At 41.7% G+C, this 15,358-nt stretch overlaps 1 protein-coding gene across 5 annotated transcripts in view; it reads right to left on the bottom strand.

Moving 5' to 3' along the window:
- Positions 1 to 15,358, bottom strand: part of BTRC (beta-transducin repeat containing E3 ubiquitin protein ligase) — a 213,284-nt gene that overhangs the window by 33,074 nt on the left and 164,852 nt on the right. For all 5 annotated transcript variants that reach the window (XM_066355951.1, XM_066355950.1, XM_066355949.1 and 2 more), the window contains one exon: positions 310 to 541. In XM_066355951.1, coding sequence (XP_066212048.1) covers positions 310 to 541 — 232 coding nt within the window. The remainder of the gene's footprint in view (positions 1 to 309; positions 542 to 15,358) is intronic.

Here is a 15,358-nt window from a genome sequence, read left to right on the forward strand (position 1 = left end):
AAACCAGGTAACATCTCAGAAAAGATGTTACTTGAAAAAAAAAAAGATGTTACTTGGACTGTTGTGTGGGTGAAAAGAGAGTGAATAGAGAACGTGAGATAAGAAGAAAATAGGGAAGAGAGCACTTTCTATTTCTAGAGTTTGATTTTCTTGTACTTATACTCCAAGAAGTTACGATTAAAGGACTCAGTTTGTAAAAATCAAGCCAATAGACTTTAAAAATGAGAGCTGCATAACTGAAGACCAGTACCATTACCACTATAACATCGTCCAGGCAAATTAATGGCTTACAAACATCCGTCAACATACCTGGCAGAGCAGTAATGAAATCCCTCTGCAGCATAGGTTTAAGATAGGAGTTTATGTGCCCATGTTGGTAATGACACATTTGGGATATAAGATGTTCCACAAATTCCACTTGATCGGACTCTGACCACTGCTCAAAATATTTGACACACAGTTCCTTTTCCTTCTCATAGCTTGCCGAGAGTTTCCGTTGCTTGGGCACAATCATACTGGAAGTGCCATTGGCAAGTTTTGTCTGTAGAAGAGGTGGATTAAAAAAACATATAACAGTAATTGTTGAAAATGAGGGAACTATGTAATTGCTGGTCTTGCATGCTATGTTATGTCTATATGATGCAGCTTACTGTTACTCATTAGTAATTGAATATTGTAAAAAGCAATTACAAGGAGAACCACAGAAATACCATAGTAAGTTGGTCAATTGAGAATATTTCTGGACAACTAGGCATCCATTTCCAAAAGTTCACAGAAAGACATTACTTGGAGATACACAGATGAAAACCAAAAGTTAAAAGCATGTTAACTTATTATTACTAACAAGCAAAAAAGCTAATTTGCTTTTTCTTATATATACCAGTTATTAGACATTTATACAGTTACTGACAAGTTATTTTTTAATAATCAAATAAGAAATCTTCATTACAAAGAAAGGCCAACGAATAATTTGAGATGCTAGTACCTTTGGAGCTAACACTTAAATAACATTTATATGCTTTCTCTACCCTTTCCTTCCAAAAAAATCCCATCTCTGCTGTCATCAAAATTATTATCAAAAAGTCTTTTTTATTAATTGGTTCAGTCAATAAATATTAGTTGAGCATTTACTAGGTATACAACATTGAACAAAAATAACAATTTGTATTATTGGGGGAACTTATATTCTAGAATGTACAGCAAGTCAAAAAACATAACCTTTGGCCCTGGCCGGTTGGCTCAGTGGTAGAGCGTCGGCCTGGCGTGCAGAAGTCCCGGGTTCGATTCCCGGCCAGGGCACACAGGAGAAGCGCCCATTTGCTTCTCCACCCCCCCCTCCTTCCTCTCTGTCTCTCTCTTCCCCTCCCGCAGCCAAGGCTCCATTGGAGCAAAGATGGCTCGGGCGCTGGGGATGGCTCCTTGGCCTCTGCCCAGGCGCTGGAGTGGCTCTGGTCGCAGCAGAGCGACGCCCCGGAGGGGCAGAGCATCGCCCCCTGGTGGGCAGAGCATCGCCCCTGGTGGGCGTGCCGGGTGGATCCCGGTCGGGCGCATGCAGGAGTCTGTCTGACTGTCTCTCCCTGTTTCCAGCTTCAGAAAAATACAAAAAACAAACAAACAAACAAAAAACCCATAACCAAATAAATAGAAAATATAATGTCCACAGTACTACAAAGAAAAATAAAGCAGGATAAGGAAATAGGCAAAATTATAAGATAGTCCCTAGATTCTTGGATCCTGGTGTACACACTTCTCTCAGTTTTTCAAACAAACATGTACGTACTTCTGTGATTTAATTAAGGTCCCAAATTAGTTGACCTTAAGTTTGGGAGATTACTCTGGTGGGTCTGACCTAACCAAATAAGCCCATTAAAAGCAGCTTTTGCCAACTAATTGCAGAAGAGGAAGACCACATGGCAAGGAGTGCAGTCGGCCTCTAGGAGCTTGAGCTCTGTCCAACAAAGGCAAGGAACTGAGTTCTATCAACAACAATGAGCTCAGAAGAGATTTCCTCTCTGAGCTTCCAGATGAGAACTCAGCCTGGCCAATCCTTGATTTCAGCCTTTTGATACTCTGAGCCAAGGACCCTGCCGTACTATGCCAGACTTCTGACCTAGAGAACTATGAGCTAATGGATGGGTATTGTTTAAACTTGCTAAGTTTGTAGTAATTCATTATGTAGCAAGTTAAAAAAAAAACACTACAAAACCTAATATAGTTATTTAAGTCTAAGGGGTCAGAGATAGCTTTCCTAAAGAGATGACATTTGAGCTTAAACATGAAGGAAATAAAAGAACTAGATATTTTATTACATGGGGAAGAATGATCTAGGAAATGGGAATTTTGAGAGCAAGTCTTGGATGACAGTTTTGCTTGTTCAAGGAATAACAAGAGGGCCCAAGGTGTCTGGAACTAAGTGAGCAAGGAAAAATAAAGTTGGAGAAGTAGACCAAGCCCTATCATCCAGGTCATTTGGGTGGCAGTAGCTAACCTCCAAAGCGGGCCCCAAACAATTCCACTCCTGCCTGAACATGAATGCTTTCTTCCACCAAGAGGTTGAGTCTGCCCTAGCTTTTGAATCTGGGCTTTGACTAACAGAATGTAGACAGTGACATTCTGGGGCTTCTGCTCACTCCTTCTTTTTATTTTTATTTATTTATTTATTTTTATTTATTCATTTTAGAGAGGAGAGAGAGAGAGACAGAGAGAGACAGAGAGGAGAGAGAGACAGGGGGGAGGAGCTGGAAGCATCAACTCCCATATGTGCCTTGACCAGGCAAGCCCAGGGTTTCGAACCGGCGACCTCAGCATTTCCAGGTGGACGCTTTATCCACTGCGCCACCACAGGTCAGGCTCACTCCTTCTTAAAGCCTTGAGCCACCATGTAAGAAATTCCGGCTCCCTGATGGAGAGGAAAGACGGGAGGATGAGAAACTATGCAGAAGTCACATGGAGAAACATCTAGAAGCCTAAGAGTGACATGAACTGACACCTTTTTTTTTTTTTTTTTTGTATTTTTCCGAAGTTGGAAATGGGGAGGCAGTCAGACAGACTCCCGCATGCACCTGACCGGGATCTACCCGGCATGCCCACCAGGGGGCGATGCTCTGCCCATCTTGGGGCGTCACTCTGCTGCAGAGCCATTCTAGCGCCTGAGGCAGAGGCCACAGAGCCATCCTCAGCGCCCGGGCAAACTTTTGCTCCAATGGAGCCTTGGCTGCGGGAGGGGAAGAGAGAGACAGAGAGGAAGGGGGGGGGTGGAGAAGCAGATGGGCGCTTCTCCTGTGTGCCCTGGCCGGGAATCAAACCCGGGACTCCTGCACGCCAGGCCGACGCTCTACCACTGAGCCAACCGGCCAGGGCCAATCTGACACCTTTTAAAAAGATCACTGCTGTGTGGAAAACAGACTGTAGAGGACATGAATGAAAATAAGGAGACTAAGAGACCACTTTACAATAGTCCATGGAAGAGACAACAATCTTTTGGACTAGAGTGGTAGCTAGAGGTAGTGAGAAATAATTAAAATTCAATATATATTTTGAAGGCAAAGCCAATTGAATTTGGTGATAGAATGGATGTGGGGTATGAGAAAAATAAAATAAGAGGAGGATCCAAGATGGCAACTGAGTAGACGGAAGTTATACTCATCTCCTCCCAAGACCAAAATGGAATAACTGCTAAATTATAGAACAATCATCCTGAATAACTAACTGAAATCTTATATAAACAAGGATTTACAGAAGAAGCCACACTGAAATTGGTAGGAAGGGTGAAGATGAGAAAAGAGCTGGCCCTGCTCCCACTGGCCATGGCTGAGGTTCTGGAGTGATATCTCAGCTGCAGGGGTTCCCCTGAGAAGCATGGGGTCTCAACCCCAAGTTAGGCCCTGTAGCTCAGAGCACCAGAGCTGGGAAAAGGAGCTGCATAACATTTGGCTGTGAAAATCAGCAGGGATTCTGTTCATCAGGGAAAGACCTGTCTCTGCTAGAGACATAAGTGCCCTCTTAAAGGACCAACACACAAAACTTTGCTCCCAGGCACTCATTCAGGGCTCCAGTGGAGGGAGGGCGGAGTGGACTAGTGTCACATGAGGAGAGTTTGGGGTTTGTGGTTCTGGGGAGAGAGCTCAAAGGGCAACCACCAGGATACCAGTGCTGAGTTATTCTCCCATACTGCAGACACCATCTTTCTTAGGTGGAGCACTGTCCTCTGTGTGGTATCAGCCTGCGGAAAAGCAATAGCCCCACCTTGTGGACTCCCTCTCATCCCACCAGGTGGAGCTTAAAGCCTGCAGAGCTCATGGCTGCTTTGGCCAGAGGCAGAGATCTGGGCAGACTCAGAGGGTGTCAGTGACTGAGTTGTGGGGTTTTGAGGTAAGGGCCTAACCCCCCCCCCCCCAATTTCCCATGAACTGGACTGGCAATTAATTCCCCCTCATGGGAGATCCACTAGCCCCACTCTCTGGGCTTCTGGCAGACCCACCCTCTGGGATCTAGAGATACCATTCATCAGACTCCTAGTGGCTCCGCCCTGCTGTGATTGGGGCAAAATCCAGGACAGACTGAGTTGTGTGGCTCTGAAACCTGACCAGCACCTCCCTCTCACAGGAAATTCATTAGCCCCATCCTTCTGACTCCTGGTGGCCCCACCCTGCAGAGCTCCATCTCCTCCTGGCAGAATCTGGGACAGAAAGAGTCATGTGGCTCTAGAATGAGGGCCATTTTCCCCTTGCATGCCTGATCAGAGCCGAGCCCTTCCTCACATGGCCAAATCTTGGTCTGTTTGGGTCTGATAAACTCTGCTGGCCTCACCCTGATGAGTCGCTGAGATCCCACCTCAATACAAAGGTATGTGAGCACCCAATGGGTGGCAGCTAGACTTGGCATACCCTAGGACATTTGCTGTGTGGCCTCAGACCCAGCACTGACACTGAGTTTGAACCTGGATCTATGTGGTGAACACCACTCACCCCTACCTAGTGACTCACTGAAAATCTACCTCATGCAATTCAAGTATTTTCAGAGGCTCTTTCAGTGACTGAGTCTAACAGGCAGCCAGCAGGTAGAGGTGAGTCCTGGGGTGTCTTGGTACCTTTGCTGACTTACCCGTGGGTCTGGTGCTGGGAAGAGAGGGCCTTGGTGCACAGCTTGGCCCTTCCCATGTGCAGAGGCAACTACAAAATGGATCGCTTGTAGCCCCAAACAAGTTGCCTAGGTCCAGTCAGACAGTGTCTGACATTGGCCTGCACCAGCGTCCTTTGCAAGAGGCCCAGAACCAATACATTCGGTGGCTACCTTCAGACAACATCAGAATAGGATCCAGTAAGTTTCACAACTGACATATCCAAAGAGATATCAGCAGGCACCAGACCCTGCTGAGGCAAATGCCACTCTGTGGTCAGCACCTGCACAGTGGTCAGGGTTGAGCCTCATAGCTAGCCAGCCTAAGGGTCGATCCCATGCACAAATGGACCAATAACAATCAATAATCAATTACAACAGAAGGACCCATATAACCCAAATAAGGGACATTCTGGGAATACCCCAGCTCAGGTGATTAATGAGACTGGGCCACTGGACTCCACAGGAAACTTACTACATAAGGTGATCCCACGAATACTGGGAATCATAGCAGATCTACCTATTACACAGAAACAAACACAAAGAGGCAGCCAAAATGGGGAGACAAACATATTTCAAATGAAAAAAGAGGAGAAACCTCCAGAAAAAGAGCTAAATGAAATGGAGGCAAGCAATTTTCAGAAATAGAATTCAAAGTAATGACTATAAGGATCTCAACAGCATGAAAAAGAACATAGGAACCATAAAAAAGGACCATTCAGAAAAGATGAACACAATATCTGAAATGAAGAATACACTGGATGGAATAAAAAGGAGGTTGGATGAAGCAGAGGACTTCATCAGCGATTTGGAAAACAAGGTAGAAAAAAATACTCTGTCTGACTGGTGGTGGCGCAGTGGATAGAGCATCAATCTGGGTTGCTGAGGTCTTAGGTTTGAAACCTCAAGGTCGTTGGCTCACCAGCTTGAGCAGAGGGTCCCTGGCTTGAATGTGGGATCATCAACATAATCCCATAGTCACTTACTTGAGTCCAAAGATCACTAGCTTGAGTGATCTTTTTCAATGACCTCAAGGTCATTAGCATGAGCTCAAGGTCATTGGCTCAGCTTGAGCCCTTTGGTCAAGGCATGTATGAGAAGCAATCAATGAATGACTAAAGTGATGCAATTATGAGTTGATGCTTCTCATCTCTCTCCCTCTTTCTCTCTCACTTAAAAAAATGAAAAAGAAAAAACCACCCAATCAGAGCAGCAAAAAGAATTTAAAAAATGCAGATAGTGGCCTGACCTGTGGTGGCACAGTGGATAAAGCGTCAACCTGGAAATGCTGAGGTTGCCGGTTCGAAACCCTGGGCTTGCCTGGTCAAGGCACATATGGGAGTTGATATTTCCAGCTCCTCCCCCCTGTCTCTCTCTCCTCTCTCTCTCTCTCTCTCTCTCCTCTCTAAAATTAATAAATAAATAAAAATGCAGATAGTTTAAGGGGCCTTTGGGACAACATGAAGCATAAACAACACCTGCACCAGAGGTATACCAGAAAGAGAAGAGAGAGAAGAAGGGATTGAGGATCTATGCGAAGAAATAATAACCAAAAACAGCCCTAACCTGTTGAAGGAGAGAGATACAGAAGTCCAGGAAGTGCAGCGTCCTAAACAAGATGAACCTTTCTAGGTTCATCACAAATCAAGACACATCATAATTAAAATGATAAAGGTTAAGAGCAAAGAGAGAATTTTAGAAGCACTAAGAGAAATAGTTACCTACAAGGTAGCTCCCATAAGTCTGTCAGTAGATTCCTCAACAAAATATATTCCAGGCCAGAAGGGACTGGCATGAAATATTCAAAGTGATGTAAAGCAAGGTCTCTACAACTAAGACTTCTTTACCTAGCAAGGCTATCATTTAAAATTAAAAGAGAAATAGAGAACTTTCCAGACAAGAAGAAGCTAAAGGAGTTTGTTACCACCAAACCAGTATTACAAGAAATGTTAAAGAGCCTTTTTTAAGAAGAGATAAAAATTCCAGAGGAACATAGTTAAAAGAATAAAATGGCAATAAGTATCTATCAATAATCACCTTCAATGTAAACGACTTAAATATTCCAATCAAAAGACACAGGGTAAATAAATGGATAAGAAAACAAGATCCATATATATGCTGTCTACAAGAAACCCACCTCAGAACGCAAGATACACACAGACTAAAAGTAAAGGGATGGAAAACATTTCATGCTAATGGAAAGGATAGAAAAATCTGGGGTAGCAATACTTATATCTGACAAAATAAACTTTAAAACAGAGCCTATAGTAAGAGAAAAAGAAGGACACTACATAATGATAAAAAGAGCAATCCAACAAAAGGATATAACCCCAACATAGGAGCTCCTAAATATGTAAAGCATCAACTCATTGTTCCACTTAGTTTTTCTATTTTATTTGTGCACTCATTGATTGCTTCGTGCATGTGCCCTGACAGGGAGTCAAACCTGTGACCTCTCGTGCACCAGGTTGACACTTTATCCACTGAGCCACCCAGCCAGGGCTAAGATGACTTAAATGAATGCAGAGATATATTATATTCACAAATTAGACTCATGTATTGTTAAGATGTTCACTTTCTAACTTATCTATAGAATCAATGCAATACCAATCAAAATCCCAGCAGGCAAATCAAAAGGCTAAATAAAAAATTTGTACAGAAGTGCAAAGGACCTAAACGTTAGCCAAAACAATCTCGAAAAATAAAAACAATGATGAAGGCCTGCCCAGTGGTGGCGCAGTGGATAAAGCATTGACCTGGAAAGTGGAGGTCGCCGGTTTGAAACCCTGGGCTTGCCCGGTCAAGGCACATACCACAAGAAACCAATGAACGGCTAAGAGTGAAGCAATAACTTCGTGTCCCCCCCCCCACCCCCGTCCTCTCTATGTAAAATCAATAAGTAAAATATTTTAAAAAAACCAATGATAAAGGACTAATACTAATAAATTTCAAGACAGTGTAAAGTAATAGTAATCAAGATAGTGTGGTTTGGTGTAAGGAAAAACATGTAGATAAATGGAACAGAATAGTGAGTACACAAATAGACTCAAATATGGCCAGTTATTTTTTGAGAAAGGCATCAAGATACTTCAATAGGGAAAGGATAGTTTTTTCAACAAATGATGCTGAAACAACTGGATATCCATTTAGAAAAAATGAACTTGTTCTTTACTTTAGTTCATATACTAAAATTAACTTAAGTGGATTCTGGATTTATATGTAGACCTTCTAGAAAAAAATATAGAAGAAAATTTTGTTGCAATTAGGATAGGTGAACATTTCATAGGTAAGTTATGATGTGGCAAAATTTTAAATGTCTGTTTTTTTTTTTTTAAAAAAAAGATAATCACAAACTGGGAGAAAATATTTCCAATATATGTGTTTGACATAGGATTGTATCTAGAATATATAAGGAACCCTCAGAACTCAGTAAGAAAACAGATAACAGCCCTGGCCGTTTAGCTCAGAGGACAGAGCGTTGGCCTGGTACATGGACATCCTGGGTTCAATTCCCGGTCAGTGCACATAAGAGAAGCAACCATCTGCTCCTCTCCCCCTCCTTCTACCCCTTTCTCTCCCTCTTCCTCTCACACATCCAGAAGCATGATTAATTCAAGTGTAGATCTGGGCACTGAGGATAGTTTGGCTGGTCTGAGTGCGTCACCCTCAGGTGTTAAAAATAGCTTGGGCCTGACCTGTGGTGGCACAGTGAATAAAGCGTCGACCTGGAAATGCTGAGGTCTCCAGTTCGAAACCCTGGGCTTGCCTGGTCAAGGCACATATGGGAGTTGATGCTTCCTGCTCCTTCCCTCTTCTCTCTCTCCTCTCTCTCTCTCCCCCCCTCTCTCTCATTTCTAAAATGAATAAAAAAAAAATAGCTTGGTTGATTCGAGCATCAGCCCCAGACAGGGTTGCCAGGTGGATCCTGGTTGGGGCTCATGTTGGAGTCTGTTTCACTATCTCCCCTCTTCTCATTAAAAAAAAGGGGGGCCTAGCAGGTTGGATCAGTGGTAGAGCATCGACCTGGCATGTGGATGTCCTGGGTTTGATTCCTGGTCAGGGCACACAGGAGAAGTGCCCATCTGCTTCTCTCTTCCCCCTCTTGCTTCTCTCTCTCTCTCTCTCTCTCTCTCCTCCTGCAACGGCTCAATTGGAGCGAGTTGGCCCCAGGTGCTGAGGATGGCTCCATGGATTCCTGCTCAGGCGCTAAGAAGAGGTTGGCTGCTGAGCAATGGAGCAATACCCCAGATGGGGAGAGCATCACCCCTTTGTGGGCTTGCTGGGTGGATCCTAGTCAGGGCACATGCAGGAATCTGTCTCTCTGCCTCCCCTCTTCTCACTGAATAAAAAAAAGAAGAAAGAAAACAAAAAAGAAAGAAAATAACCCTTTTTCTTTAAATGGGCAAATGATTTGAAGAGACAATTCACAAAAAAAGATCCATGGATGGCCAATAAGCACATGAACATCATTAGTGACTAGGAAAGTGAAAATTAAATTCACAAGACACCACTCTCTACTTACTTAGAATGACTAAAATTAAAGAGACTGACCATACTAAGTGTTGGCAAGAATGAGGAGGAACTGGGTCTCTCATACACTGCTGACAGTAATGTATAATGGTACAGCCACATTAGAAAACTGTTGACTGTTTCTTATACAGTGAAACGTTTACTTAACACATGACCCAACAACTACACTCCTACGTACTTAGCCCCTTAAATGAAGCATATTTACACGCAAAGACTTGTATGTGAATATTCACAGCTGCTTTATTCCCAAACTGAAAGAATCACAATGTCCATCAAGAGTTGAACTGATAAACAAATTGTTATTATCTGTATGATGGAATAGTACTCATTAACAAAAAGAATGAGCTACAGATACAAAAAATGACAAGGATAAATCTCAAAAACATGCTGAACAAAGGAAGACAGGCACAAGAGTACATACTTTATGATTCTATTTAAACAAAATTCTAGGAACAACAAATCTAATTTATAATAATAAAAATAGACCTGTGGTAGCCTGGGGCTGAATATGGGAATAAGAATGACTGACTAAGGGCAGTAGGGAAATTTTGGGGCAATGACAATTTTCTATAACTTGATTGTTACACAGGTGTATACATTTGCCAAAGTTCATCTAACTGTACACTTTAAATGGATGTTTTATTACATGTAAATCACCTTAATAAAATTAGTTTTTAAAATTTCTAAGAATGAGTATTCCTAAGAATAAATACCAATGCAATATTAATTTCATTTGTAACTAAGATATTATATTTGTAGAGAATTCTGGAGATAAAGGCCTTTGTTATCAACCCATGTCCCTCTATCATTCTGCCATACAGATTTTTCTACTGATGTCTAAAGTAAATGCAGCAAAATTTCAATCTGAGAACCTTTAAAAATCCACAAGGGTATGGTGAAAAAGATCAATTATTAAAAAATGAAAAAGTTGTATATTAGAGAGTATGGGAGAGGGTAATGGTTACTGGTGGCAATAGAATTGATTTGGCTTTCCCAACAACAGCCCGATGACTCAACCACTACTGTTCAAATGTCTGGGAAAGCTGACAAACAACCTCAGTTTAATGGTAACACAACCTTTCTGCCACCCCTGCACATCTCCTTTCCTGCTTTTCTGTTTATAATGGACAGTTATCTCCCAAAGAAAGAAGAAAGAAGCTGTCAGGTGACAAGCACACAAAATGAAAAAAACTTAAGTATTTATACGACTGTCCACAGCTTAGTCCTCAAAAGCTAAGGGCTAACTAACATTTTCCCTCCCGAAAACATATTGCATGCATCACTTTCAAAATTACCAGGGATTTCTCTGAAGCTGCCGCCGGGGCCAGGAAGGAAACATGCACACTTGCAGACACCAACCAGTCTAACCACCACAGCACTGTAATATTAAGTGTGCTGACTTTGCTAACTGTATAGGTTAAAAGATACAGCACGGACTGGCTAACCTTGATGGTAAAATGACAGACGTTCCTAGTTTGCATGCAAACTCTGCTTTATTTAACCACTAAGAAAGGGTGTGGTAAGTAGAGAAAGAAAATGTTCCAGACATAGGACCCCATTTGGAATTAGGGGAGCAAGGCCTTTGCAAAGAGTAATATTTATGACTAGAGAGATGCAAATGATATTTAAGGATTCTGTTTGGCTTAAAGAAGGGCTCTGAAGGAAGACTGGCATTGAAACCTGTGCTGGGGGAAGGAGGTATGATTAAGATGATGAATGAATGTGAGAATAAAATGCGCAGAGCTGTGCTGGGGATAAGGCACAGGATAAGAATTTTGACTAAGGCTGGAACTTTAGTTATCAAGCAACCAACAAGCATTTACTATGTGCTAGGCACTTTTCTAGGTGCTAGGGGAAGTGTGGTGAACGGGCATACAAAGTTTCTTTGCCTTCTCTGGAGAAGGGTAGAGAAAAAAATAGATAATAAATATGTTAATTCCAGAAACAAATAAGTATTGTGAAGAAAACAAAATAAGGTAAGATAAAATAGGGGGTGATAGTACAACCTATTTTAACTGAGGTTGTGAAATGAGGCTGAAGGACGTAACATGAGCTGAGATCTAAATGGTGAGTCAGTCTTCTGATGATCTGGGGAAAGGCCTTCTACACAGAAGAGCAAGGTGTGTTTAAGTGCAAGAAAGCAGGCTAGCATAACTGGGGCAAGTGAATGAGAGGGCAAGGGGTGGGAAATGAGGTTAGTGAGCTTGCCTGGGGCCAGATCATATAAGGCCTTCTGGGTCTCAGTAAGGAGTATGGATTTCATCCAAAGTGCAAAGAAGAGCCCCTGAGATTTTGAAGTAGTCAAATATGACATCATCTGATATATACTTCAGAAATATTTACACCAGCTGCCACACAGAGAATGGTGGTGGCAGTGGTGAGGGGAGGGGCTGAGGAGGTGGGAAGAGGATAACACAAGCAAGTCATGAGAGCAGAGGAAGGGACACCAATCAGAAGGCTGATAAAATAATCCAGTCAGTGGAGATTGTGCCTAAAATTAGAAAAGGCGGATTAGGAAGTGTTTAGAAGGTATTTTCCCTTCACAAGAGAGAAAGGAAGAGAGAGGACCTGTTGAGAATTATAAGTCTGGGTTATAATACACATTTATTTCAATATAATAATTTACTTCTTCAGGAGAACTGATCCCTCAACTATTTAACCTGGTCCATTAACCTGAGTGGGGACTGAACCAGGGTTCTTGCTCCTGTGGTCGAGAGAAACAAGGTAAAACATTCAAGAGTTTTGAGGGAGAAGTGAGGATTTTTTAAAGGTCTATACTATACTATCTATTGGTTGTTGCCAGGCTTTAGTTAAATGAGCATCCAAAAAAACCATGGATTTTTTTTTTTTTCATTTTTCTGAAGCTGGAAACAGGGAGAGACAGTCAGACAGACTCCCGCATGCGCCCGACCGGGATCCACCCGGCACGCCCACCAGGGGCGACGCTCTGCCCATCCTGGGCGTCGCCATATTGCGACCAGAGCCACTCTAGCGCCTGGGGCAGAGGCCACAGAGCCATCCCCAGCGCCCGGGCCATCTTTGCTCCAATGGAGCCTCGGCTGCGGGAGGGGAAGAGAGAGACAGAGAGGAAAGCGCAGCAGAGGGGTGGAGAAGCAAATGAGCGCTTCTCCTGTGTGCCCTGGCCGGGAATCGAACCCGGGTCCTCCGCACGCTAGGCCGACGCTCTACCGCTGAGCCAACCGGCCAGGGCTTAAAAACCATGGATTTTAAAGTTCTTTATTCTGTTATTTTTCCTTGATTTCTTTGTAAAAATAGCTCTTAAAATAAGTCAACACTGTCATGGCTGAATTAAGAGGAAATGATATTGTCTACATTTTGATTAGGTCTGAAAGAAATAAAAAGCACACCTAATGATGGAGACAGTGATAGCAGTGAGGTCTAGACAGCTCTCGTACTCCCAAAGAGCCAGGGCAGAACAGAAAAAGGAACCCAGGAAAGATAGAGACCATTGGCACTTGAGCATCTTTTAATGAGGAGATTTCAAAAGAAACAAAAGAAATCTGGCCATAAATTGAACATGCAGAGTAAAAGGTAATGAATGCTCAAAAGTGGGACATAACTTTTAACATTCCAGTTTTCAGTTCTTAAAAAAATAAAACCTTGAAAGCTTTCAATGACCAAAAAAGTAGTCCATTCTCTTTTTGGGGTGAGAGTCCGAATGAAAAGAAAATGGTGGCTGCACATAGAGAATGGGATAAACATTTCAACAGGAGTAAACTCACACTTCACAATGGGATTATTGCATTAATATTTTAACAGCTTCTACTAAATATGATTATATATTAGGTGAACTCATAAATATGTCATATCTGATTAGTGAACATGGAAGACAGGAAGGGGCAGATTTGTCAGCAGAAGAAAAGTTCACATTATGAACTGATCATCTTTTAATGAGGGGATTTTAATAATCAATAAGAAAAAGCTTGCAATCACGTCTCTGAAATAAAACTCACTAGGAAATGAATACACAACAGTACTGGTATAAATGATTATTTGAAGACAGGACATTTGCCAATATTTTTTTCTATTTACTAATTATAGGGAAAGTAATACAAAAAAAATTCACCAAAAGCAAAGCAAAGCCAAGCCACTTTGATTATTTCTGGATTTTTGAGGTAGTTAAAGGGAGAGGATAATCACTTGACATTTTTTAGGTTTTAAAACTGAGGCTCTTGTTTCTGTAGTGGGTTTCTTCATGCAATTTTATCACTTCCAGAGCTATAGGTTCTTTTGTTCTAAACCAAGAAACTCACAGCAGTGTAATTTACTGCTGCATTATTATAGCTACTAACTATACACACGTCCAAGGCTGGTAAAACCACTGATGTAGACAGTGCCACCTTAAAAGAATTTTTGGATGGGATTTAGTAATGGGGGAAAAAAAGGACATAATGTTTAATTATAAGAAATGATTGAAATAGGCTCAGACATACCCCGGGTGCCTCTGCACTGCAGCAAGCTCTAAACTTGTTATCGTTAATGGTTTAAATTTCACTGTGCTAATCATTTCAGGACACAAGCCTTTCTTGATAATCTAATGAATTATTCCAACATCCTTCAGCAAAAAAAAATCCTCCATGACAGCACTAATTACAAGACGTTTTCCCAGTGCTTATGTAAAATATGACAGAGCAGCAGCTTAGGGAATTGCAGAAAACTGCTTCTAATTTCCACTGAGAAACTGACAAACACCTCTCTTTCATCTCTCCCAGCTCTCAAGTAAGATTTAACTTTCTCATTTAGTTAATTACCGAGTGAGGATCATCATTTCCCCGGATCGGAGCGGCACAGAGCCTTTATCGTGTTAACTTGTGAACTTGATCGATGGCTGCTGCTAAAACTTAATAACTTCACCCCCTGGCAAATTGTAAGATAAATATAATAGGAGAAACTCTGACAGTAAAAACCTGCCAGAAATGAGCACTGTGTTTATGTTTCTTTGCAGGCAGCAAAAAAACAACCGACAGCTTATTACTGGTTGCGTGTTACTTATATTTAAAAGACTCCAGGCAGTTAACTTTCTATGTACTGTTAAAACTTTGCTCACAAGATGGGGAAAAATGGGAAAATGCACCAGTAATGTAGATCTGGGGAAGTGAGGAAAGAAGGAAAGAAAAAGCTAGAGAGAAGAGCAAAACAAGGAAATAATATATTGTGTAAAATCTTTTCAAATGTCATGTTTATCATATAAAATGTCCAACCAGCTTAAATAGGCATAAAACTTCTTTTAAAAATTTTGGACTTCTAGAATACTATATGAACTATATCTAGTAGCAAAGCAAGAGAATGTGGATCACTCAAATTTTTTCAACGACCATAAAATAAGTTCATGCCTGAAGAATTCAATTAACTACAGAATTCCTAGATCTCTTTTCAAAAGCCCCTGCAGTTAGAAAACCATTCCCTAACTACAACATTTAACTCTTTCTGAACCAAGTACCCTATAGCTAGGAAATGCTTAGTACACGTTATCTAGTCTTACATTCACCTCCACACTCAAGATAGCCAAATGAGAAGGAAATAGTCAAGAAGTTCTTCTTTTGGTCAAACTCGAATCTAACCTTGGAGTTTTAATATTTAAGTGTCGAAGAGTTTGTGTCATGGCTTAGGACAGAATGAGTTTTATGCGTTTTTATAACCAACAGCACCAAGGACAATAGACAAGGTTTAACAATAACAGAATGGCTGC

The sequence above is a fragment of the Saccopteryx leptura genome, chromosome 13 (assembly GCF_036850995.1).
Source record: "Saccopteryx leptura isolate mSacLep1 chromosome 13, mSacLep1_pri_phased_curated, whole genome shotgun sequence".
Classification (NCBI taxonomy): domain Eukaryota; kingdom Metazoa; phylum Chordata; class Mammalia; order Chiroptera; family Emballonuridae; genus Saccopteryx; species Saccopteryx leptura.